Below are 25403 nucleotides of genomic sequence, written 5' to 3'. Positions count from 1 at the left end.
GTCTCTAATTTCTTCCTTCTCAGATACTCTGGTCTCCACCAAAAGGACACTATTCAGTGAGATGAAGCCATTTTGTTGGTCAGCAGGAGCTCAGAAGCAAGAAAATGTCCCAGTGGTAGAATACAGCATCATCTTTCTCAGCAGCAGCCCATCACTGGAAGCTTCCAGATCATTGTGCCAATCAAGTGGTGGAGGGACTTCCATTTAGAGACCCTTATGTGAACCTTATGTGAGAAACTTGCCAACCTGCTTCTTCGATTTGTTAGCCTTATTATTTCTGATACTTAGGTGCCGTCTCTTAGAGAGCCTGAAACAGCCAAGACATGGCCAAGGACACAGAGGAATCTGCAGGTGAGCATCGTCGGATCCTGAGGAATTAGGTGTTTTGTGTCTGTGTCACGATATGCATATGTGAGGTGAGGAATGGTGTACATCATTGAGGGTGATCTGTACACCTTAAAAGGTTTTATGAAAAGCTATGCTAAAGTAAGATTGTTTCTCTCTACTCTCCCTTTATTCCAAAATAATAAAATCACATGGATTGTGAAGGACCAATGATAGACTAGGAGCCTGAGAGATAATTGTGTCCTACCTTCTTTAAAAATGTATAGTCTGGGCTTCCCTGGTGGCGCAGTGGTTGGGAGTCTGCCTGCTAATGCAGGGGACACGGGTTCGAGCCCTGGTCTGGGAGGATCCCACATGCCGCGGAGCGACTAGGCCCGTGAGCCACAACTACTGAGCCTGCGCGTCTGGAGCCTGTGCTCCGCAACAAGAGAGGCCGCGATAGTGAGAGCCCCGCGCACCGCGATGAAGAGTGGCCCCCGCTTGCCACAACTGGAGAAAGCCCTCGCACAGAAACGAAGACCCAACACAGCCATACATAAAATAAATAAATAAAATCAAAAAAAAAAATGTATAGTCTACTTGAGGAGAAAGTGGGGCTACAACACAAAGAAAGGCAGTTTCTTATTTAATCTTCAATACTGGCAGAGTCTTTTGGAAATATTCTGCTTTGCCAAAAAAGACTGTTCTAAAGGGTTATGTTGTTTGATTTGGAGGCTTGTGGAAAATCACTACATCGAGAAATATCCCTTCTACCAACTTGCCATGTGGTGTGAAATTGCTCAATTCCCTGGACTCAAATATGTGTTTTCAGTTTTCCAACAAGCTTTATTCAAATAATTCCTGGAAGGTACAAGTCAAAAGTATTTAGATCATTATCAGAAAAGAACAAGGTTGCATGAGCATGATACCAGAAGAGGGACCTGAGAGGGCCAGAAGGGAAGTCAGAGAGAAAGAGTATGTGAATAAATAAGTTGGGGGGCGGGCGGTGGGGGCAATGAGGAAGGAGGTGGAAAATAACAAGCTCTATTACACTCTTGCCCTCCCCTACTCAAGTCAGGTGTAAGGGATTCAGTTCATGGAATCTGAGAGCTGAGCCTTGCTAAAGAGGATATAGGGTGATGCCTACATGACTGGAGAGATAAACAGGGATCTAGCATCTTTTATCTTCCCCTCCACGTTTAATTCAGGTTTTGAAAAATACTAAGCATCTTCTATTTTCAAGTATGTCAATTATAAGAAATATGAATAAGACACAGTTCCTGCCATCAAAGAGGTGGCAGTCAAGAGGAAGAGAAGAGTAGGAGAAAGGGAGGAGGTGAGAGAGGAAAGAAGGAGAGAGAAGGAAAGAAGAGAGAGGAGAGAGAGAGAAGGAGAGAATGAGAAGGAGAGAGAGGTAACCATCGCATAATAATTCACAGGAGGGCATTTTAGCATGTTCTTATTTCTTCTTTTCCTGTCCATTTTAGGGATTTTTGGAGAGATTAACCTCACTCTCGGCATGCTGAACAAGGAAGATAATATTAGCAAGGTAAGGAAAATAGAGAAAAGTCTCTTCCCCATTCACTTTTTCTAATCCAGTTAATGCAACATTTCATCTACATCGTTCTTTGCTTCAACTTCCCCTTTTCTCTCCCGCTTCTTAAGTGGCATTCAGTTTTTCAGAAAATGCAGTTTTAATGGAAGTCATTGTAATGTTTAAACAATGATATTTGGCATTTGAGGATTCAGAGTATCCAACTGTAGAAGCTAGCAAAAGAATGCCCCCTTACGTAACCTTACACAGATAGATGTGGAAAAAGGGAGATGTCAGACTTACAACCATGTGGATTAGAGACTCCTCCTGTGGAATTTGAGGGTTAGCAGACATTTGGTCCTGTACAAAACATGTCAAGGACTTTTTGTGGGGACCAAATGTCTTATGAATGTTTTGGACAGGACCAAATGTCCTGTAAGGAATTTGAGGACTCCTATGAAAATCCCCAAAGATCCCCCCCTACTCATCTGTAATGCTGTTTCACAATTAGAGATTTATTTCTCTGAGATTTGAAGGCTTTTCTGGCTTCAACAACCTTTTGTAAAATAACAACAGTTACTGTTCATTGAACATTTACCTAAGGTTGGAGAGAGCTAGATGCTTTCTAAACAATAGTGCATTATATTATGTTCACTCCTCACAAATTTATGATGTAGGTATTGTTATTTCCATTTGACAACTAAGAAAAGTGAGGCCCAGAGAAGTTACCTGCCTAAGAACAGCAGGATTACATCCAAACACAAGCCTGTCTGACTCCAAAATAATGCTCCTAATCATTATTCAACATAGCCTCCCTGTGAAGGGCAGTGCCTACACCTTTATCCCTTAATCCAGTGGTTCTCAACCCTGACTCCATATTAGAATCCCTTATGCAAAGCGAGTTATTTCACACATTAAACATAGGCATAGTACCTCAAAGTAGCACGCCTGAGGCTCTTGGAGATTTCAGAACACCGGTCTCTCATCTTCCAAAGGCCATGTGGCCACCTAAGAGATTGAGAAGAGCCCTCACACACCAGCATCTGCCAAGCCATATCAGTCCCAGAGGCTGCAGCTCTGTGGAAAAGGATTTACAACTTCTTCTCCACAAAGGCATGAATGAAGTAAGGGCCTATAAATCCCCTTTAGGAACAAGTTTCATAACTTAGCAGCCTCTTTGGGAATCGCATTGTATTCCTTAATGCCATAGTCACTCTCTGGTAGTAAGAGCAACAATTAGGTTGATAGGCATTTCCATTGCCCTGAGTGCCCAACAACAGTGAATTTCAAGAGACTTCAGTATGTTGGGTAGCCCACCCCTACCTTCAGTTAGATTTTGCCATAGAAATGTAGTCAAATTAAAATAGGTTTTAGAATGAACTTTGCTTTACCTATAAGCCTTTGATTCCTAAAGATAAATATTATGTTAAGGAAGTCCCACTTAGGATATATAAAATCCATTGTGTAGTAGAGATATGTTGCTTAGTTTAATGGTGTTATTCATTTGGACTTTATCTGACTCCTTTAGTTTTGCAACTCAAATTTCTGTGTGTAACCTTGTATGTTCACAGGAAGACATTTATGGTCATCTCACTTCCATTATTCAGAATACTGACATCTTGGATGATGCAATTGTCCAAAGGTTGATTTATTACGCTTCTAAGGACATGAGAGATGACAATGTAAGTTTGATCCTTGATGATGAGTCAGTGTCAGGATCAGCAACAGGTCTTTACCTAACCCAACTGCACCCATGCAGACATCCATAAAGTTTTCTACATCACTGCCAGGACCACAGGTCACTTTTATTAGTTCTTCATGGTAACCTGGATACAGTTACAGCACATATTATTTACCCCAACACAGATGAGGAAACCGAGGTAGAGCTAAGAAAGTCTTTAGGAGTAATATCCCATCCACTTGTAGATGAGGAAGTTGGTGCTTAGAGAGATTGTTTGCAAAGTAATACAGCTATCTATTGACAGAACAAATAACTAGAACCGAAGTTTCTTGGCTCCCATATGAATTCTTATCTCTTCACGTGCCTACTTATCTATATCTACTAGACACTGTATCTGAAAAATTATTTGTAGAAATAATTTGAGTCTTAAAATAATGTTATTTCCTTCCAGAAAGAATTTTTACTTGTTTACTTGCCAAGGGCACAAACAATCTATGATTAATTTCAGGGCTTGAGATTTTTCTGGGCAACTTCTGTGACTCAATGTTGTACTACAGTCTGTGGAGAGCCTATTTAACCTTTCATATCAATGCAGCCCTTTGAGGTCTTAGCCCAAAAGATAAGAGGTGAGATGACCAGGATCTCACTATTGGTTGGCCCTGAATTCTGACTATTGTCCCAAAACGCTACAAAGCAGCCTCAAAAGCAGGGCTTATCTCTCTGGATTTCCAGTCTTGTCCAGATCTCAATTCAGTAATTCATTCCACCTTATATTGTGATCTCTTTGATGTTTCTATGAGTATATTTTGAATATCTTGCCCAGCACTTTTTATTTTCCTGAGCAGGAAAGTTGATCAAATTGACCTCGTTCACTATTACCAAAAGCAGAAGTCCCTCCAAATATCTCCAACATCAAGGATAATTAGATCAGGACAATACTAAAACCCAAATCTCTAGCTAGCTTTGGGTTTTTCTAGCCCAAATCCTAGCCCATTTTTTGTTCTCCATTCCCTTCAGTAATTCATATCACTTCAACATAAAATGTAAATCTTATGTTCATGGTACCTGATTAATTAACAAGAAAACATGTATTGCCCCAAGTTTACAAGAATCCTATTAAAACCCGGCTTTGAGGTGCTTTTGAATTACCTCTGCTTTCCCAGCTACTGACACCTACCCTAGAGTCTTACACGCTGGGTTTGTAACAGCCTGTTCTCCCTCTATTGAAAAGGTAAGGAACTTATAAATATTATGTAAACTATCAATATTTCCCCCCTGCTGACTCGTTACACTCTTCCTAGTTGTTATTGTTATTTTCCTTTTCTTCCTCAGATCCTCAGAGAAATCAGAATGCTAGCTGGAGAGGTATTGGTGTCTCTCGCTGCACATGATTTCAACTCTGTGATGTATGAAGTACAAAATAACTTCAGGATCCTGGAGCTACCAAATGAATTCGTTGTGCTTGCCCTGGCTGAACTGGCAACGAGCTACGGTACGGAGGGAGTAGTGTCCACATTTTCCCTGGGAAACTATCATTCTAATTGTGTAAACCCAAATGGGAGCAAACAGCAGAAAGGAGAGGATGTCTCCCTTCTTTTATACTAAAGAACATTGATAGCGGCATTTGGGCTGTTGTTTACGAGCATAGATGAGCCTGCTGGCCAGTCACGGGTCCACACTGCTCTGAATTTGTCTGGACTCTCTCCCACCCTCATTTTCCCTTTCATCTGGCTTTGTGTTTGCAGAAGCACATTTTCCACAAGCCGTATTCTGCAAACCACTCAACTCTTACATGAAGTAAGGGTTTCCTAGGATGTTTTTTTCTAAACCACTTTATTTAACACATATTTATTGAGCACCTATCACCTGTGCTAGGCCCTGGGGATACAGGCAAGTTCTGGTGGGAGGGATGAACATAAATAAAATAATTATTCCAGTAAGTAATTGCTACTAAGCAACAGGTACAGATGGCCGTATAGCCAGTACCTTATTGTAAGGGACTCTAACTACAGATTGATTCTCTAACTAGAGCCTGGCATTACAGTGGGGGAGGGATAGAGAACAACTTCCCGCTGCACCTCATCTGCCTCCCCTACAAAGCCTTGAAATGCTTATTGATTCCTCACTGCAGTGTCCCAGAGTATTCCCTTCATGATGATGACCTTGCTCACCATGCAAACCATGCTCAGGCTGGCCGAGGAGGAAGGGATGAAGGGAGCTTTCTGTATCGGTGGGTATTCCTGTGGTTTCCTCTTTGTTAAGACCAGACTATGAATGGAGCAAATGTCTTGTTTTTCCTTTTACTTCATTCTTGTCCTTTCTAGTAATAGTAGCTACCATTTACTGAGTGCCTACCACATGGAAGGCCTTCTTCAGGAGTTATCTCTGTCAATCCTCACAGCAGTTCTGCAAAGTACTATTCGCCCATTTTACAGATGAGAAACTGAGGGTCATGGGGGTTAAGCGATTTTCTCAGAGTGGTGACAGTCAGTGAGATGGAGAGGTGGTATCCAGGTCTACATGACTACCCAGTCCATATTCTTCCCACTGTCTTACACCAGGTCCATTTATACTAGCCTCCTTCTTCAGTTGGATCACGCTTTTAAACAGTGATTATGAGAGCTTATGAGCTCTTAGCCATAGGCTAAATTTTGGCATCCCTTTGTAATGCAATATTGTGAAAGTGATAAGTAAACAATCTAATCAAAATACAAGCAATTATACAATCAAGGAAAATGGGTAAACAAGCTATGGTCACAAATCCCTCTACCCCAAAACTGAAATACATCTACAGTAATCAACAATCTACAGAGAAAAACATGCCCTTGAGTTCCTGGAAAAAGCATTTTCAGCACAGTGAGAGACTTCTTGGATGAGTCTGAAGACCAGGACTCTTTTCTCCAATCAGTCACTGAGCCGTCAGGTGATTCTGCCCTTCTCCCAACCTCAATTTCACCTCTAACAACAACAAATGAAGTGATTGCTAAGACCCCTTCCACCTCTGACATCCCCAGCACTACTATTTTATAATGTTTTAAAGCCTATACTGTTAGGAATATCTTCTTTACCTACCAACCAAGTCTTTTCTATTCTATTTTACCCATTTCCTCTTGTCTGTCCTCAATAAAGGTAATATTTGTATCTGATAAATATTGAGAATTTACTATGTGCCTGGACACTGCCTTGGGTATTTTAAGATTATTATTTCATTTAACCCTCATAGTGACCCCATTAGGTGGCTAACATTTTCTGTTCATTTTACAGATGAGAAATTGAGGCTTAGAAAGTTTAAACATCTTGCCTGCAATCACACAGCTGGTACGTGGCAGAGACACGTACAGTCTGACTCAAGGACTCAAACTACTATACTAGATTAGCCCACTTTTCAATATTTTTTACTTTCCCTACTTACTATCACAGCTAACATTGTGTCCCAGCAAGAAAACGTTGGTGCCACTAAGTGCATTTCTACCTCCAATATTAATAACCAAGAAGGTAAAAGAAAATAAAATCAGAAATCATCGTGGCAATGAATAAGGGAATTCTCATCTGTGTGTTATAAATTTATCTAAGTGCGCTTTAGTCTTAAAGCAACTTTGCCTGACTGCCAGTAAAGAAAAGGTATAAAATTTAATAGCCGTCCATCTAGCTATGCGTTCAATCAATCAGCAAATAAACAGACATTGTGCTTGTTGTTTCAGATACCATCAACGAACCCGGCACCATCCCTTCTCATTATAGGGCAGTGCAAGACACACACACACACACACACACACACACACACACACGCAAAATGGATTTGACAAAATGTAACATGAGATTATCAGAGAGAGTTTGGAGGGGATAGAAATAAACCAGAAATGACCAGCTCTAAAGCTAAGATACTTGGGATCTTTTCCATAGAGTTATTTGTAGATGAGGTATCCTTGAGAGAGTAAACTACAGTTTTTTTACTAACTAATGAAAGGGATAGCATGAGGGGCTGAAGGAAAAAATATTATTTAATGCATTTGATGCAAATATATATGTGATATATATGATATTTTTGCAGGCCCAAGATTTTTTAATTTTATTAAAGTAAAACATACTTGGAGAAAAACATAAAAATCAGAAATATACAGGTTGATGAATTGTCACAAAGTAGCTCATCCATTTGACCACAACTCAGAAAAAAATTTTGGACATAACTAACTCCCGAGAAGCCTCCATCTTTTCTCCCAGTCATCACCTCTCCATCCTCTCCAAGGGTAACCACAATCCTGAATCCTAACACCGTAGATTAGCTTTGCCTATTCGTGAGACTCATACATGTTTTGTGTACCTGTAGTCCATTTTCATTTCTGTATACTATTACATGTCTATACTACAATTTTTCCATTCTACCTGTTGGCAAATATTTGGATCATTTTTTTTGTTTGAGGCTATTACAAAAATAATTGAATAGGAACATTCTTGTACAAGTTTTTTAGTGCCCATATGTATGCATATCTAGTGCCCATAAGTATACCTTGGAGTGGAATTTCTGGGTCATAGATAAAGCATATTCAACTTTGGTTGATAATGTCAAACAGTTTTCTAAAGTGTTTGTAATCAATTCACACCCTCACCAGCAGAATGTAAAAATATCAGCTGCCCTTTAGTCCTGCCAACACTTGACATTGACAATCTGAAATTTTAGCAATTCCAGATGGTATGTTGTAGTATTTCATTATGGTTTTAATTTACATTTCACTAAAGTGGCTTGAACACTTTTTATATATTTACTTGGTGCAGTCAAAAGATTTTATGGAAACTATTACACATTTGCTAATCATCAGTACACTCTTCTCAAATTATATTATGGTCCTACCTACCTTGATATTTTTCTCAGTCTGTGGTTGTTTTTAAAATGCAGCCCTTGAGAAGTTCAGCAGAGCCATTTACAAGTATGTCAACCACTGGAGAGACTTCCCCTACCCCAGATTGGATGCCAATCGCCTCTCTGACAAAATCTTCATGCTGTTCCGGTATATCATGGACAAGTGGGCCTCCACGACCTCGCCCACACAAGTGAGTGGGGTTCAGCATGCCTCCAGCTAGCTCTCCTGGCATGCTGGTTGAACTTCCTCTTCTCTTTTTGACATGATAGTTCATCTTAGCTCTCTTGGAAAGCTGTGGGTTGTATCTTATCAGGTTTATAAAATCTTTTGTTTTTCCTGTTTCAAATCACTATTTACTCATTATTTCAACTAATATTTATTGAGTCCCCATGACATGCCAGACATCATTCCCATACTGGGGATACAGCAGAGATTAAACAGACCCAAATCCCCACTCTCATGCCAAAGTGTGCAGAGAACAATAAATAACTAAAATGAGCAAAATATATGGAATTTTAGCTATATCATAACCCATATTTGGGCTGTCACTGATTAGGAAAAACACCAGTCCACAGAAATTTCCTGTGTCTGTGAATATCACAATGAATTAAAATGATATCTAAAGAAGGAGTGTGCCTTCTTCAAAATACTGTAATGACTTATAAAGAATAGATTACAAAGTGCATTCACATATATAATCCCATCCTTATCTTGCTTAATTGCTATAATTTTTTAAAGTAGGCTAACTTATATTCTATTTCAATCTCTTTATTGCTATATTATAAAAGATTTAACACTTAGCTACCTTCTCTAGTTCAGTTTCTTTTCTATATTTTGAGCTTTTAAAGCATTTATTTTTTAACATGCTGGGATAGTTAAATCATTAGCAAACACGAAATTTTTAAAATATTCTGTAGAAGTCTTTTCTTCAAGCCACTTGAAAAACAAAATTCAATGCAAATTTGCTGACTACTTTCCTAGCCTCCCACAGGAAGAGTTAGGCAAGTAACAAGAAGGTGCACAAAGTAATAAGGGAGCACAGGGAGAGAAGCACTTAACCCCTGGTGAGCACTAGAAAGGCCATGACATTGGAACTGAGCTTGCAACCCATGAAGTCATCACTACAGGAGACATGCAGTCCCTAAAGAGGGGATAAAACCCACTGAAGCATAGGTTAGAGATGGGATAACGTGATACTTGAGTGAGTCCAGGGGGAGAAGGGGAAGTGGGGAGAGGAAAGGGGATATAAAGAGGCAGAAATAAAAGAAACCCAGAAGGTGGTCTTGGCCACATAATTAAGAATGCTACACAGGACTTTTTTTTAACAAATAAGAAACCTTGGGGGACTTCCCTGGTGGTCCAGTGATTAAGACTTCACTTTCCAATGCAGGGGGTGCAAGTTCGATCCCTGGTTGGGGAGCTAAGATCCCGCATGCCTCGCGGCCAAAAAACTAAAACATAAAACAGAAGTAATATTGTAACAAATTCCATAAAGACTTTAAAAATGGTCCACATCAAAAAAATCTTTAAAAAACCAAAAGAAAAGAAACCTCGGAAGGGCTTAAGCAAGAAGAATGAGATCTTAGAAACTAAGAAAGGAGTGATTTTCAAGAAGCAGATCTACAGAGGACATTGCTGTGGTGCTCAAGAAAGAAAAATCTTGAAACGTGTCTACTGCATGGAAATGTGGTAGAAGAACCTTCCAGCTGACACACAGTGTTGAATGAAATAAATGGTTATTGTTACTAGCCACCAAGTTTTGACATGGTTTGCTGTATAGCAAAATTTAGCTAATAGAAAAAAAATCATTTATTAGGTAGAAAAAGCAGAATATAGAACTATAGATTAAAGAATGGTGTCAATTTTTAAGAAATTAAAATACATAGAGGGGCTTCCCTGGTGGTGCAGTGGTTGAGAATCTGCCTGCCAATGCAGGGGACACGGGTTCGAGCCCTGGTCTGGGAAGATCCCACATGCCGCGGAGCAACTGGGCCCGTGAGCCACAACTACTGAGCCTGTGTGTCTGGAGCCTGTGCTCCGCAACAAGAGAGGCCGCAATAATGAGAGGCCCGCGCACCGCGATGAATAGTGACCCCCGCTTGCCGCAACTGGAGAAAGCCCTCGCACAGAAACGAAGACCCAACACAGCCATAAATAAATAAATTAAAAAAAAAAAAAAAAAAAAGGAATAGTGAGAGTTATGCCTTCTTGGCAAAGTAAAAAAAAAAAAAAGAATGGTGTCAATTTTTAAGAAATTAAAATACATAGAGGGGCTTCCCTGGTGGTGCAGTGGTTGAGAATCTGCCTGCCAATGCAGGGGACATGGGTTCGAGCCCTGGTCTGGGAAGATCCCACATGCCGCAGAGCAACTAGGCCCGTGAGCCACAACTACTGAGCCTGCGCATCTGGAGCTTGTGCTCTGCAACAAGAGAGGCCACTACAGTGAGAGGCCCGTGCACCGCGATGAAGAGTGGCCCTCGCTTACCCCAACTAGAGAAAGCCCTCGCACAGAAACGAAGGCCCAACACAGCCAAAAATAAATAAATAAATAGAGTTCCCTTTAAAAAAAAAAAGTACATAGAGAAAAAGATAGGAAAGAATAGGTCAAATAAAGAAATAACTTATTAAAAATACACCAGACAGTGCTTATCTATGAGTACTGTGAGTGGGTACTGTGTTTTCTGTGTTATCTATGAGTGGGTACTGTGTTTTCTGCTTCCTCCTAATTTTTGTGATTTCTACATTTTTTAAAATAAATTTATTTATTTATTTATTTTATTTATTTTCGGCTGCATTGGGTCTTCATTGCCGCGCATGGGCTTTCTCTAGTTGCGATGAGTGGGGGCTTCTCTTGTTGCGGTGCGTGGGCTTCTCATTGTGGTGGCTTCTCTTGTTGCAGAGCACAGGCTCTAGGCATGCGGGCTTCAGTAGTTGAGGCACGTGGGCTCAGCAGTTGTGGCTCGCGGGCTCTAGAGCGCAGGCTCAGTAGTTGTGGTGCACAGGCTTAGTTGCTCCGCGGCCTGTGGGATCTTCCCGGTCCAGGGGTGGAACCCTGCATTGGCAGGCAGATTCTTAACCACTGTGCTACCAGGGAAGCCCATGATTTCTACATTTTTATCATCAATATATTGCATTTATATTTTGTACTAGTTCATTTTTCATGTCATGTGGAAGCCAGATGACAGTGGATTGAGAAATAAAGGGGAGGCGGGGGGTGGAGGTAAAAAAGGTAGACCACTCCTTCCAAAAGCTTTGCTCTGCAAGAAAGGAAAGAGAAACAGAATTGGATGAGGATAACAGTGGGGCTAAAATGATATGGAATCAAAGAATTTTTTTAATATAAGGGAAATTTTAAATGTGTTAATATAGTAAAAGAAAGTGACCATTAGAGAGAGGTTAAAGAAATAGGAGAGCGGGGCAAATATTGAAATGAGCATCAGTATAGATATAGATGTAGATACAAATATAACTCTCCTTCATACAATGATCTTAACCTAAACATTTTTTGAAGAAACCTTGCTCGGTTGAAAGCAGTGAGGAAAGTTTTTTGGGGGGTATCTAAAGCTTCTGGTATACTGAGAAATGTACAGAAAACATAATGAAGTGTGAGAAACAGTACTTGTTTGCTGCCTCTGCAGATTTTGGCCATCATTAAGGCTCACGGCCCCACAGTGAGCTTGCTTCTCCATCGGGAAGACCTCTGTGAATACGCCCTGGGCCAGGTCCCTTGGCTCCTGAAGCAGTATAAAGACAAAGAGATTGATTTCCACGTCACTCAGGTGAGAGCCACACCCTAAAGAAACCGATTCTGATAGTTGACCAGCAATCATCCTGGAGGATGTTAATTTCCAAGAGGGGTCAAGGAACTCAAACACGTGTTTGGGCTTAAGAGAGCCCAAACTTAAATATCTCTTGGGAAATATGAGTTAGAGAAGTGGTCGGTGGCATAGCTGGATGGTGGAAACCCCAGAAAGGAATTTCTGTTCAAGCTGCTGGGGAACTAAACAAGGTAGAGGAGCAGAATCACTAAAGACAACTGGTAACCACAGAAAGGTTATGGCTTTGTTCTCCTCACAAAACGTAATGAGCAGTGATTTGCTTTCCACATCCTGTGCCGCTGCTCCATAGGCAGCCTCCAACTAACCTTCCAGAGCTTTTATTCCAGAGTCTAAGACAGATATTGACCGCGGCAGTCCTTTATGACGTTAGCCTTCCAAAGGCCTTGAGGAAGACCATCTTTATCAATTTACTCCACCAGGTAAGACCATGTTGTCAGATCTGATTGTTTCATTTTCAACAGCTTCCTCTTTTTAACATCTACCACCTGATTTTTTTCTTCTCATTCAGGTGTGCAGAGTTCTAGATCCTCCAGTAAAGGAAAATGAAATTGAAGCTTCAGATTGTTTCCTCATTCTAGGTAGGACCCAGCATCCAGAGGGTTTTTAATTAAAATGTCTCCAGGTGATGATGACGACAAGGATGAAGTGCGTGCAAGCTGTCACATTTGTTACTTTCACACATACACACAAAATGTTTCAACTCACAGTATTCTGTGCCTTTCTCTATCCTCCCTGCTCCCAAGAAAAGTGCAGCTGGTAGGGTGACCAATCATCCTGATCTGCCCGGGACTAAAGGACTTCCAGGAAAATAGAACTTTCAGTTCTAAAACCAGAAAAGTCTCAGACATATTTTGGATGTTAACTCCTTACTGGATATAAGGTTGGCAAATATTTTTCCCCATTCCATATGTTGTCATTTCATTTTGTTGGTGGTTTCCTTGTCTGAGAAGAAGCCTTTTGGTTTGATGTAGTCCCACTTGTTTATTTTTGCTTTTGTTGCCTCTGCTTTGGGTATCAAATTCAAAAAAATCATTGCCAAGACCAATGTCAAAGAGCTTCTCCCTATGTTTTGTTCTAGGAGTTTTACAGTTTCAGGTCTTATGTTCAAGTCTTAAATCCATTTTGATTTAATTTGCATGTTTGGTGTAAGGTAGGAATTCGATTTCATTCTTTGGCATGTGGCTGTCCAGTTTTCCCAGCACCATTTATTGAAGACACTATTCTTTCCCCATTGTTTATTCTTGGCTCCTTTGTTGAAAATTAATTGACTATATATGCATGGGTTTATTTCCTGGCGAACCTGTAAGAGTTGGCAACCCTAAGGCTAGGAAATGCTTTTTTCTTGGCATTTGAGATTATTTGAAACTCTATCAAACCCGAGTCATCTTTTTCTTCCTTGTCATTTCTTAGTATCTATCCCTTGTCTCTCTCTCCCTCCTTCACCCTCTCCCTTTTGTTCTTGCTTTCACGTCACAATCCCGCCCATCACCTGGTTAGAATACTGGACACAGGTTGTCGAGGAAGCACCAAGTTCCCAGGGTCAGGATACAAAACTATACTCTAATATAGTCCCTCAGGGCAAGAGACAAGGGCAATCCTAGACCTCCCACACCTGCACCCTCCCAAAATATGTTATTTCCTCTACTTCATTGCATACCTTTCTAGTATGGTCTAGTTCTCTCCTAACTGACCACCTCTGTTTCTATAGTTTCCACTTCTCTATGCCCCAGCCTAATTAAGTTCTTCACTTTATCTCTAACATTTCCAACCCAAACCTCTCTGCTCCATCCAGGTCTTTCTTCACTCTTCCCTGCTTCCTTCTTACCCTTGCAAGTCTCCAGCAGCACAGCTGGTGAAGCATCACTTTGATCTCTGCCTCCATGTTCACAAGGCTTCCCTCTGTGTCTCTGTCTGTATCTTCTATCCATTTATTATAAAGACACCAGTCATATTGATTTAAGACAACCTCATCTTAACTTGATTTCATCTACAAAGAACCTAATTTCCAAATAAGGTTACATTCACAGGTATGAATAGAAGTGGGTCTAGCTCTCTTAGTGACCAAACTGTTTAATTAATTCTGTGATGCTAAAGAAGTATGGACATAATAAAATCTGGTTACCAACCAAAGAGTGACTTTGACAATCCTCATGGAATGATCCTCTTTCCATTCACAAGTATTTTACCTAAGGTGAAAATGAGTTCTTATGACTCCAGTATTTCTTAAACCCACAGCCCATTCCAGCCCTGCAGACCTGATAGAATTTTTTGATGAACAAATGAGAAGTAATAATGAAGCCACTCGAATGGGAATCTTGACTTTGTTAAGATCGGCTATCAGTGCTGAAGGTAAGCAGTAAAGGTGACAGCAGAGTGGTTTATTTTGTACCAAAAAGCAAACTGAAACTTGTGCATTGTCTCTGATTCTATCCCATGTCTTTGGGAAGTTTATAGAGCATCATATTCAGGTGAAGCTTGGTTTTCTTAGTTGTCTACAATCTACTACTTTTAAACAGGCATTTCTAGTTACCTCTCTTCTTTCATGATATTTATGGATGCACCCACTAAATGAGTAGAATATTTGAGAATTGAATCTAGAATTTAAAAGAGCTAGTAAACTGGTTAAGTATCCTGATAAACAGGGAGTGGGTGGGAAGAATGTACAATATTCTAAAAATTAGTACTTTTAGAAAAGAGGAGAATTTAATAAATTTTCATATTTCATTAATTCCAAAAAGCACATATTTTCACAGTATCAGAATGCATCTTATAATTGATAGCATCTTTAATTATCATCAGCCGCTAGAGTTTTTCACTTGACACAATATAAGATAATGATGCCTCATAAAATTATATCTTGGCTTCAATAAAATATGACAATTCATTTTTGCACAGCATTGTAATAGTTTTTTTAACACCTTTATTAGAGTATAATTGCTTTACAATGGTGTGTTAGTTTCTGCTTTATAACAAAGTGAATCATTATAATAGTTTTTTAAAATTCAGTTTGCCCTGGGATTTACTGAAGACTTGGCAGAAGAAACATGAAGTAGTCTATGAAATTTAAAGCCGATCCATTAGGCATGATGTATTGAATCCACTTAAGAATCTAACATTTTAAACAAGGTGAAACAAAATGTAATAGAGAACAAAAAAAGCAATCAACATGCGTAAAGAGTTGGAAAAGGAGAAGGTAGAAGGGAACTGAATAACATAAAATGTTAAGGACCAGAGACTTTGCAACTACATACCATAACTCTAATGGGTTTTCCTCAATTCTAGAACATACTGTAGTCCTTCTGAAGCGGGTCTCTCAATTTCTCCCTCTATCTTTCAGAGCCCAATTTGAGGGATCACATCACTTCAATTGAAAAAACAGTCAAAGTCGTCATGGGTGACCTCAGTATTAAAGTAAGAGAATTAATGGGGACTTTTATTTGGATAATGATAGTTTTAGGAGTAAATGAAATGGTTTTGACTGTTTAAGAATCTGCTTATGAGATTGCTTTATAAAGAATTCAGTGATCAATTCTACTTTTAAAAGAACTCCATCTTTCCCCCAAAGATAAACTATCGAAGTAAAGTTCTAAAGCACATTCAGTTCAAGGGCTTCTCAGTAGAAAAAAAAAGATTTTTGCCCAGAGCATCACTGTGCCATGCTCTTCAAAAAGTTTTAAATTTAATTAGTTGAAAAATTAATTGTTAATTATAAAGATAATACTTCTTCCTCCAAAAAATAATAATCCCTGAACCCTGTTCTGAGCAGAGACATCCTATTTTGCAATCAGGGAGCACCTAGAGCAAGTCTTGCACACAATAGATTTGTCATTATTTCCTGAGTATTTGATTAAAGTATTCCACGTTGGAAAAGACATAGAACTTAATTGGGAACAATTTTTAAAATTAGCAATTGTAGTATTATTTGTATGAAAACCATTTTCTGTTTGGATCAAAGCCCTACACAGAAGCCAATGAAGAGGAAAAAATTCCCCTAAGATGCTTTGGTCACCAATAACTATGTTTAAAATAACCAAAGCTATGCAATAAATAACAATGGAGTGATTATATATAAAAACCTGACCCAGTATCTGACCAAGCCAATCAAAGAATTGCTAAGATTTAGGGTAGAATAAAAGAGCACAGAAACTTTAAGGAAGGCCAGCTAATCGGGCAAAAATAAAGAGAAAATATACCTCTTTCTCCTTAATTAGGGAGATTACTGAGTCCCTGTATGCTAATTGTTAATTGCCACCTTGTGGCCCTTCCTCCCTGTGCAAAATTATTTTCTTCCCACCTTCCATTAAAAGACCCGTTCACTAAGGAATTAGATCTGAGATTTCTAACCTCCAGGGAAGCAATCCAATAAATTAATTGAAGCCAAATTAATAAAAGCTTGTGACACAGGTTCATAACTCGTTATTCAAATCCATAGAGCCAGACATATTTCAGAATTCACAACTTTCCAGATTTCAGAAAAACATTACTGTGACAGTAGCCCACAATCAAACCTATTAATATTTTTTCAAGAAAATGTATGCATATCACACTACATAAAAGAGGTAAAGACTACAAATAGCTTTAAAACAGTTCAGTTTGGGTTTTGCTACCAATGAGTTGGCACCAAATTTAAGAAACAAAATCCCAGTTTTCAGAGTCATTTAGAGTTTGAATTTGTGGATAAGGAATTGTGGAACTTTATTTCAGTGTGGTATCTTTCACTGAGGATTTTTAAAGCGAGGCCATGTTTTAGCCCAAAGTTACTAACGTTTCATAATATACAGTAATAGAGAATATGTCTTGGGAACTAGGAAGAAAGATTTTGGTTAAAGAGAGCTTTGCCAGTGACACTTAAATCATAACCTGTAGTTTACTTCCTGCTCCATATATTACAGTAAGATCATTCAATTTATACTCTTTTTTGGAAGGATTCCACTGAATGATCCATGAAGGTTACAGAATAGGAGAATCTAAATTTCCATTCAGAGTAAAATGTTGTGAATGCATTTTCCTTACTCTAGGTGAGGAATTCCGCCCTCCTCCTCATCCAAACCATGTGTGAAAAGTGCTACATTGAAGCCCAGGAAGGCTGGCCACTGATTGACTACATCTTCTCCCAGTTCGCAATGTCCGACAAGAATCTGGTACGAAGAGGGCGCCATTTTGATTACTGCCCTGTAGCAAGTTCAGTTGACTCAACTGGATTTTAAAAAAATATCTGTGGTCCAAGTTAGAAACTGACTTAGAGGTTATATTTCAGCCTTATCACTTTCATTAATAAATTTTTCAGCTTCTAGTGTTCTCGGTTCTCTTTCAGTGATATCCTTTTTAACTTATAATATACCCAAGGTAGGTTAAATCAGTTTTTCCTAAAAAGGAGGCAACCTGGCCTCAAAAGCTTGGGGGTGGTTTGGAGAGAGGCAGAGAAAGTGAATTGTTTCTAGAACACAAGAAACATTCATACTTGTTACACCGGTTCCTTTGGATGAAGAGCCTGAAAAACATGTGCTTAAGATCTCAGTAGTCTTAGCAAATTCATTGCAACTGAAATTACAGTCCCCTCCACTAGGAAGCAGTGTCCTTGGAAATTTTTGCCCCAGAGAAAAAGGGGAAAGGCCTGAGGGAGAAAAGGAGTAATTGCAGTCCAAGGATCCTCACAATGTTTGCTTTTCTGCTTCAGCCAGGGGTGTTTTTTTCTAACCCATTCCTCCAAAGAGCACTTTAAAACAGGATTAGACACTGGAGACCAAGATTGCTGGATTCCACAAGTCCTTTAAGTTGAGTGACTGCATCCTCCACCCCAGAGGCTAAGAACACCTCCAAGTAAGGTCAGCAGGGATTATGAACAAGTCACCTATTTCATCTTTCTTAAAGGAGAAACCAATAAAACCTAACTCCCAGGAGACAGAAAAGGGAGAGAAATGTATCCAAGAAACAAGCCTGGAGGTCTTAAAAACCCTGGACCCTCTGATCATTGGAATGCCTCAGGTAAGGGGTCTTTTGTCACCACTCATAGTTAATTTGATCACCTTTCTAAAGCTCTGTCCATTTCGGAGTAAAGATACGAGTTGGTACTCCATGGGTCATCAGTTTTTGATGCTCTGACTAGAGGAAGTATGTTGGGATGCTCAGTGCCAGCACATAATAGTTCCTCAAAAACAGGTGTAAAATTAGCTAAATAATCTTTTATATCTGGATGGTAAATGGCAGTTTATAAGCATCTTAAAATATTATTTTTCTTCTTCCCCTGACATACTTAGACACGTATTGTAAGTGGTGATTCTAATGCAGTGAAAGCTAAACTTTCCCCATTTATCTGGGAAGGTGTTAAAAGCACACGTTCTCAGACCTCACTTGAGGCCTAATATAACCTGAACCTCAAGGGGAGGAGCCTTAGAATCTGCATTTTGCTTAAGCAAAACAACCTGGAAAAGGATTTAATGGCCAGAAATACATGGCACAGCCAGGAGACAATCAAAAGTCCAGTTTAAGGGGATCATAGGCTTTATCTGGGATGGTTTTTTAAGGTGTGGGTTTTGGATTACTGGGGCTATATATTTAAAATGCAGATTTTCAGGCCACATGCCAGACCTAAATGAATCAGCATATCTGGGCATGGGGCCCATAAATCTGCCTGCAAATAAATGCCGACATTTCTGATGCATATTAAAGTTTGGGAAATTCTGATCTAGTAGTAAATGATGAAAGAGTAGTCCAAGGCCAGACTTTAAAGGCTCTGAAATGCCAAATTCCTTCCTTGTCCTTGATAAGCCAATGAAAATTTTAAGCAAAGGCTAAACATTTTAAATGATAACTGTAGGAAATCAGTGTATTGACACTGATTTAAGAGTAGACACTGATTTAAGAGTAGACTAAGCACAAAGAGTCTATATATGAGATGAGATGAGATTCATCGGGGCTGGAACTGGGTCATAATAGTAGGAAGGTCAATATGGAAGGGTGTGAGAAATCTTACAGTTTAAAAAAGACTAGGCTTGGGACTTCCCTGGTGGCACAGTGGTTGAGAATCCGCCTGCCAATGCAGGGGACACGGGTTCGAGCTCTGGTCCGGGAAGATCCCACATGCCTCAGAGCAACTAAGCCCGTGCGCCACAACCACTGAGCCTGCGCTCTAGAGCCCATGCTCCGCAACAAGAGAAGCCATTGCAACGAGAAGCCCGCGCACCGCAACGAAGACCTAACACAGCCAAAAAGTAAATAAATAAGTAATAAAATAAAATTCTTTTTTTAAAAAAAGAAAAGGATTAGGCTTAGGCTTGGTGATTAAATACAGATGCCAAGACAAAGGGAGGAGTCCAAGTTGACACCTAAGTTTCCATTAGGACGTGAACCATAATGGAGTTTTTCAGGGGACGTGAAACATACAGACTACAGAAATCAGGTGTTGCAGATTTCCAGAGCAAGAAGATCAGCACCTGGGGAATTCCCTGGTGATCCAGTGGTTAGGACTTGGCACTTTCACTGCAGGGGCCCTGTGTTCAATCCCTGGTCGAGGAACTAAGATCCCGCAAGCCATGTGGTATGGCCAAAAATTAATTAATTAATTAATTAAAGAAGAAGAAGAAGATCAGCACCTGGAGCACAGACAGCGACAGCAGCCCAATCGCCATCCCTTCCCCATCATTCTCACTTTGGACAGTTCGGCTCCAGTCTTGGAGTTTGGAGAAATATTTGGGGCATTTTTGGTTGTCATATTGACAAGGGGTTTAACGGCACTTGGTGAGTGGAGCCCCGCCCTTCCTGCAGTGACCCACAATGACGACTTGTCCTGTCCCAAATTCCAGCAGCAACCTCACGGAGAAACACTGACCAACACTCACTGCAAGTAGCACCTGAAAGTGAATGTGCTGTGCAGAGACTGTGTTTCACGATTTCATTTCGATTTGGCCTGAAGAGCAAAATAATAACACGTGAGAGAAAGTTTTCTAGATTAGAGGGAAACACACAGAGAGGACCAAAGAGGAATAATGAAAAAGAATAAGCAATCCTTGCATCTTGCCTTATGTTTTCCACAGGTGCTATGGCCAAGAATCCTGACTTTTGTGGTACCTGCAGAATATACGGGAACGCTGAAATACCTGTTTAATATCATCAGAATTCTGTTTATGGCAGAGGAGAGGAAGAAGAATAATGCCAAGGAGTCAACAGCACTTGTCCTCTCTACAGGAGCTGGTTTGTACATTCAAAAACAAAGCAAAACAGTTCTCTTATGAGAGACTAGTTTCCAGAAAGGCTACAGGGCTTTGCTTGTAAACCCAAGCCCCCTCTGATTTTTTCTAGGCCCCATAGCAGTAATGAAAATTGCTTTCTCTTTCTAGTGAAACTTCCTTCACCACAACAGCTACTGGCCAGACTTCTGGTGAGTGAGTTATGAAAAACCAATGTGGTATGAATTTAAACCAATATAGACAATTCAGCTCCAAATAAATGATAATAAAAATTACATAGATATTCCAAAACAAAAGAAACACTAAAATGGCATAATAAATGTTCTGCTATACACTGATGAAGATTTATTATTCGCAAGATTATCTTCTCACTCTGAAATGTTTGTTAAACTTCATTTATGATTTTTTAAATAAACATAGACTGAATCTGATCCATAAGAACCATTCAAACAAATTCCACATCTGTTGTTTAGATTTCTCTCTCTCTTTTTGGCCACGTATGTGCTTGAGCACTATTTCCACGTGCCCTTATTTAATTAATAGATATATCTAAGTGTTGGTATGTTTCATTTATTTTTGGTTGATGGTTTCCATATATTTTTACACCTTTATCCTCAGAAGAAAATTGGGCAGATGGATTGTCTAAGTATTAGCTTTGCTCTAGAATAAGTAAGAATAGACCGTGATGGTTTGTTAAAAGATTATCTAATGAAGGATTCAAGAGAATCCAGAACAGTGATAAAAAGGAAAAGGTAGGCGAGCCTTTTAAATATCCCTGAGTTGATTAGCAATTTTTCTTCCTTCCTCCAGGTAATATCTATGCTCGCCAGCTTAGGGAAATTACGTGGGGTCGGTGCAATAGGACTTTTGAAGATATTGCCTGAGATAATTCACCCAAATTTGGTAGAGCTATGGAAAACACGCATACCTGAGCTCCTGCAGCCTCTGGAAGGTACAAGGGAGTGGGATCAGGTCTTTATCCAAGGAGACAAGAACACAAGGAAATGAGGCACCACTTCTATGTCTTAAGCCATTAATGTTCATATTAGGCAATAAAAACAATGAACTTGACTTGCAAGGTCGACAGCTCTATTTTGTCCTGAACTCCTTATGTTCTATTTCTCTACCAAATACTTATATTGATATTATAAGAGGACCAGGTGTGTTACATATTTAGCAGGAACTTTTACTTTTGCTCTGGTCTTTGCTTTTTGTATTTAGAGAAGCTCTCTTTTGGTATTGTTCTAAAAAGTTATTATTCATCCATGCTAGAATATTAAGATATGGTAATTCAGTAGTTACTGTTGAAATTGGCAAAAAGCCTGGATTTTTATCATGGATTGAAGACACTCTGTCCAGCTGACTAGCAATTTAGAATTGCCAGCATAGTAAATTTAATCTGAAATAACCATCCTGCATAGAGAGAAAGCTTGAAATGGAACAGTAGCAGCCGGTGCTGACCTGGATACTGGGGTGGGTTTTTTTGAGCACTTATTGCATCAATTTCTATTTCTAGGAAAGAACACTAGTATCGTGCTGTGGGAGACCATGCTGCTTCAGGTAAAGATGGCTCCTAGACTAATTGTTGATGATGGGGTGATGAAATCACCTAAAGTTACCCATCTTAACTAAAAAGAATTAGATTCCAAAGGACAGGAAACAACATTTCCTTTTCTTGAGAAAATCACTAGACTGTTAGACATGATCACGTAAGAATTTTATGCTCTTTAAATCACCACAATTTGGACAACAATCTTTAGTCTTCAGTTTGATTCAGAATTTAAGACAGTTTTGAAGATATCACTTACTAATATTTTTCTTACTAATATTTTTCTCCATCTTTCTTAAATCTCTAATTTTCAGTTTTTTTCCTCTCCTTGCAATTGTATTCTTTCACCATTCATAAAAAGAAACAGAGATTAACATAATTTCCACTTCTTTGCTCCTAAATACAACTCCATTTCCTCCTCTATCTGCTTCTCACTATCTTCTGATGTCTAAACACCAAAAGGCCATGTTGTACCCCTTCTCGAGAAAAGAATCTTTCTCTCATCCATAACTTTTTGGACCTTGACAACCAAACAGTTCCACAGACAATGTCAAATCCCCAAAACAGTAAATTGCAGACAGGAGTTGGACATTGGCTTTACAGAGAGCATTTTGATTTCAGGAGCCCACAGGAGATCAAGGAACCCATGGGCAGGGAGCTTTTAATCCAGCAGAGTTTTGGTTCATAAGCCACCTATATAGGAATTAACTATGGCTTCTTTCTTTATTTTTTTTTTTATTGAAGTATAGTTGATTTACAATGTTATGTTAATTACTGCTGCACAGCAAAGTGATTCAGTTATACATATATATACACTCTTTTTTTTAACGTTCTTTTCTGTTACGGTTTATCATAGGATATTGACTATAGTTCCCTGTGCTGTACAGTAGGGCCTTGTTGTTTATCCATTCTGTATATAAAAGCTTCCATCTGCCCACCCCGACCTCCCACTCCATCCCTCCCCCAAGCCCCACCCACTTGGCAACAGCCAGTCTGTCCTCTATGTCCGTGATTCTGTTTCTGTTTCATAGATAGGTTCACTTGTGTCCTATTTTAGATTCCATACATAAGTGATATCATATGATATTTGTCTTTCTCTTTCTGACTTACTTCACTTAGTATGATCATCTCTAGTTGCATCCGTGTTGCTGCAAATGGCATTATTTTGTTCCTTTTTATGGCTGAGTAATATTCCATTGTATATATGTACCACATCTTCTTTATCCATTCCTCTGTCGATGGACGTTTAGGTCGCTTCCATGACCTGGCTATTGTAAATAGTGCTGCTATGAACATAGGGGTGCATGTATCTTTTTGAATTATAGTTTTGTCTGGATATATGCCCAGGAGTGGGATTGCTGGATCATACAGTAATTCTATTTTTTGTTTTCTGAGGAACCTCCATACTGTTTTCCATAGGGGCTGCACCAACTTACATTCCCACCAACAGTGTAGGAAGGTTCCCTTTTCTCCACACACTCTCTGGCATTTGTTATTTGTAGACTTTTGAGTGATGGCCATTCTGACCAGTGTGAGGTGGTACCTTATTGTAGTTTGGTTTTGTTTTTTTGTGGGGTTTTTTTTGTATTTATTACTATTTATTATAGAATAGGTAACTGTTTTTTTAGAGAAAGCTCAGGGTATTTTTAATGGTTTTTAAATTTATATTTTAAAAAATACCTGTCAAATGTTTTTGAAGAATTTGATTATAAAATTTGCTAGATTTTTAAAATATTTTAATTTTATTGGATTATAGCTAATTTACAATGTTGTGCTAGTTTCAGGTGTACTGCAAAGTGATTCAATTATACGTATACGTATATTCATTCTTTTTTTAGATTCTTTTCTCATATAGGTTATCACAGAATATTGGGAAGAGTTCCCTGTGCTATACAGTAGGTCCGTGTTGGTCATCTATCTTAAATATAGTAGTGTGCGTGTGTTCATCATCCCAAGTTCCCGATTTATCCCTCCCCCTCCCCCCCAAATCCTTTGGTAACCATAAGTTTGTTTTTGATATCTATAAGTCTGCTTCTGTTTTGTAAATAAGTTCATTTGTACCTTTTTTTAAAATTAGATTCCACATATGAGTGATATCGTATGATATTTGTCTTTCTCTGTCTGACTTACTTCACTTAGTTTGATCATCTCTAGGTCCATCCATGTTGCTGCCAATGGCATTATTTCATTCTTTTGTATGGCTGAGTAATATTCCATTGTATATATGTACCACATCTTCTTTATCCATTTCTCTGTTGATGGACATTTAGGGTTGATTTGTATTTCTCTAATAATTAGCAGTGTTGAGCATCTTTTCATGTGAACTATGGCTTCTTTAAAATATCAGATTTCAGTGACCTCTCCACAGCACCCCACCCCCAACACCCCCCTTCCAGAATCAGAATCTCTAAGTGGGGTACCTGCGAGCTCACAGGTCTTAATGATACCCACAGTGAATCTTATCCCATATGAGGTTTGAAAGCAATGGCTCTATGCTTCCTGGTCCTTAACTCTGGGATCCACCTCTCCTCCTATATTCAGGCTTCTTTTATCTTCCCCTCCCTCTCTCAAAATTTTTATCTTATTTTCCCCTGCTACCTTTTTTTTCTTTTCTTTTCTTTTTTCTTTTTTTTTATTTTTAGCTGCATTGGGTCTTTGTTGCTGGGCATGGGCTTTCTCTAGTTGTGGCGAGCAGGGGCTAGTCTTTGTTGCGGTGCACGGGCTTCTCATTGCAGTGGCTTCTCTTGTTGTGGAGCATTGGCTTTAGGCTCACGGGTTTCAGTAATTGTGGCACATGGCCTCAGTAGTTGTGGCCCACAGGCTCTAGAGCACAGGCTCAGTAGTTGTGGCACACGGGCTTAGTTGCTCCGTGGCATGTGGGATCTTCCCTGACCAGGGCTTGAACCCATGTCCCCTGCATTGGCAGGCGGATTCTTAACCACTGAGCCACCAGGGAAGCCCCCCTGCTACCATTTTAAAATAACTGTTCTTACTAGGAAGGAAGGTTCTTTCTCGAGAAGCCTTGAGAACAGTTCTTTTCCTTCCTCCAATCTTGAGTATACTTCTTGGCTTCTTTTTCCAAACTGTCTGCATTTGCTTTCTTCCCTTATACTGCCAAGGTTGTACAATTTTTTCTCTTCAAAGGATCCACTGAACGAGTTCTTATTAAGAAAATGAATACAAATCTTTTCATTGGTTTTGACATTGTGTTCTTTCTAAGCTTAAGGTAGAGAAAACACAGGAGAAATTGTAGATTTTAGAAATTGCAAATGGATTTTGTCCACCAAAAAGACAAAAACACCTTTTTATGTATTGTTCAATGAAGAGGGACATGGGTTCAGACAACTGATTGTGGCCCTGACTCAAAATAATTGATGAAATTAGGAATATTTCATTACTCGAGTTGAAGTTGGCAACTTGTGCTTGTATAT

The 25403-nt window shown here is 39.4% G+C and overlaps 1 protein-coding gene across 1 annotated transcript in view; it reads left to right on the top strand.

The window, feature by feature from the left end:
* Window positions 1–323: 323 nt before the first annotated feature.
* Window positions 324–25403, top strand: part of MROH2B (maestro heat like repeat family member 2B) — a 61027-nt gene continuing 35947 nt past the window's right edge. Inside the window, exons 1-17 of the mRNA XM_036847257.1 lie at window positions 324–351; window positions 1812–1873; window positions 3430–3540; window positions 4872–5031; window positions 5671–5769; window positions 8434–8588; window positions 12037–12177; window positions 12564–12656; window positions 12746–12815; window positions 14473–14586; window positions 15575–15648; window positions 17256–17378; window positions 18109–18222; window positions 20271–20427; window positions 20574–20614; window positions 21234–21375; window positions 21940–21983. Of these exons, the coding sequence (XP_036703152.1) occupies window positions 324–351; window positions 1812–1873; window positions 3430–3540; window positions 4872–5031; window positions 5671–5769; window positions 8434–8588; window positions 12037–12177; window positions 12564–12656; window positions 12746–12815; window positions 14473–14586; window positions 15575–15648; window positions 17256–17378; window positions 18109–18222; window positions 20271–20427; window positions 20574–20614; window positions 21234–21375; window positions 21940–21983 (1728 nt within the window). The remainder of the gene's footprint in view (window positions 352–1811; window positions 1874–3429; window positions 3541–4871; window positions 5032–5670; window positions 5770–8433; window positions 8589–12036; window positions 12178–12563; window positions 12657–12745; window positions 12816–14472; window positions 14587–15574; window positions 15649–17255; window positions 17379–18108; window positions 18223–20270; window positions 20428–20573; window positions 20615–21233; window positions 21376–21939; window positions 21984–25403) is intronic.

This window comes from Balaenoptera musculus, chromosome 3 (genome assembly GCF_009873245.2).
Source record: "Balaenoptera musculus isolate JJ_BM4_2016_0621 chromosome 3, mBalMus1.pri.v3, whole genome shotgun sequence".
In the NCBI taxonomy this organism is placed as follows: Eukaryota; Metazoa; Chordata; class Mammalia; order Artiodactyla; family Balaenopteridae; genus Balaenoptera; species Balaenoptera musculus.
The sequence above is the reverse complement of the archived record's forward strand: the minus strand, read 5'-3'. Positions and strand labels throughout refer to the sequence as shown.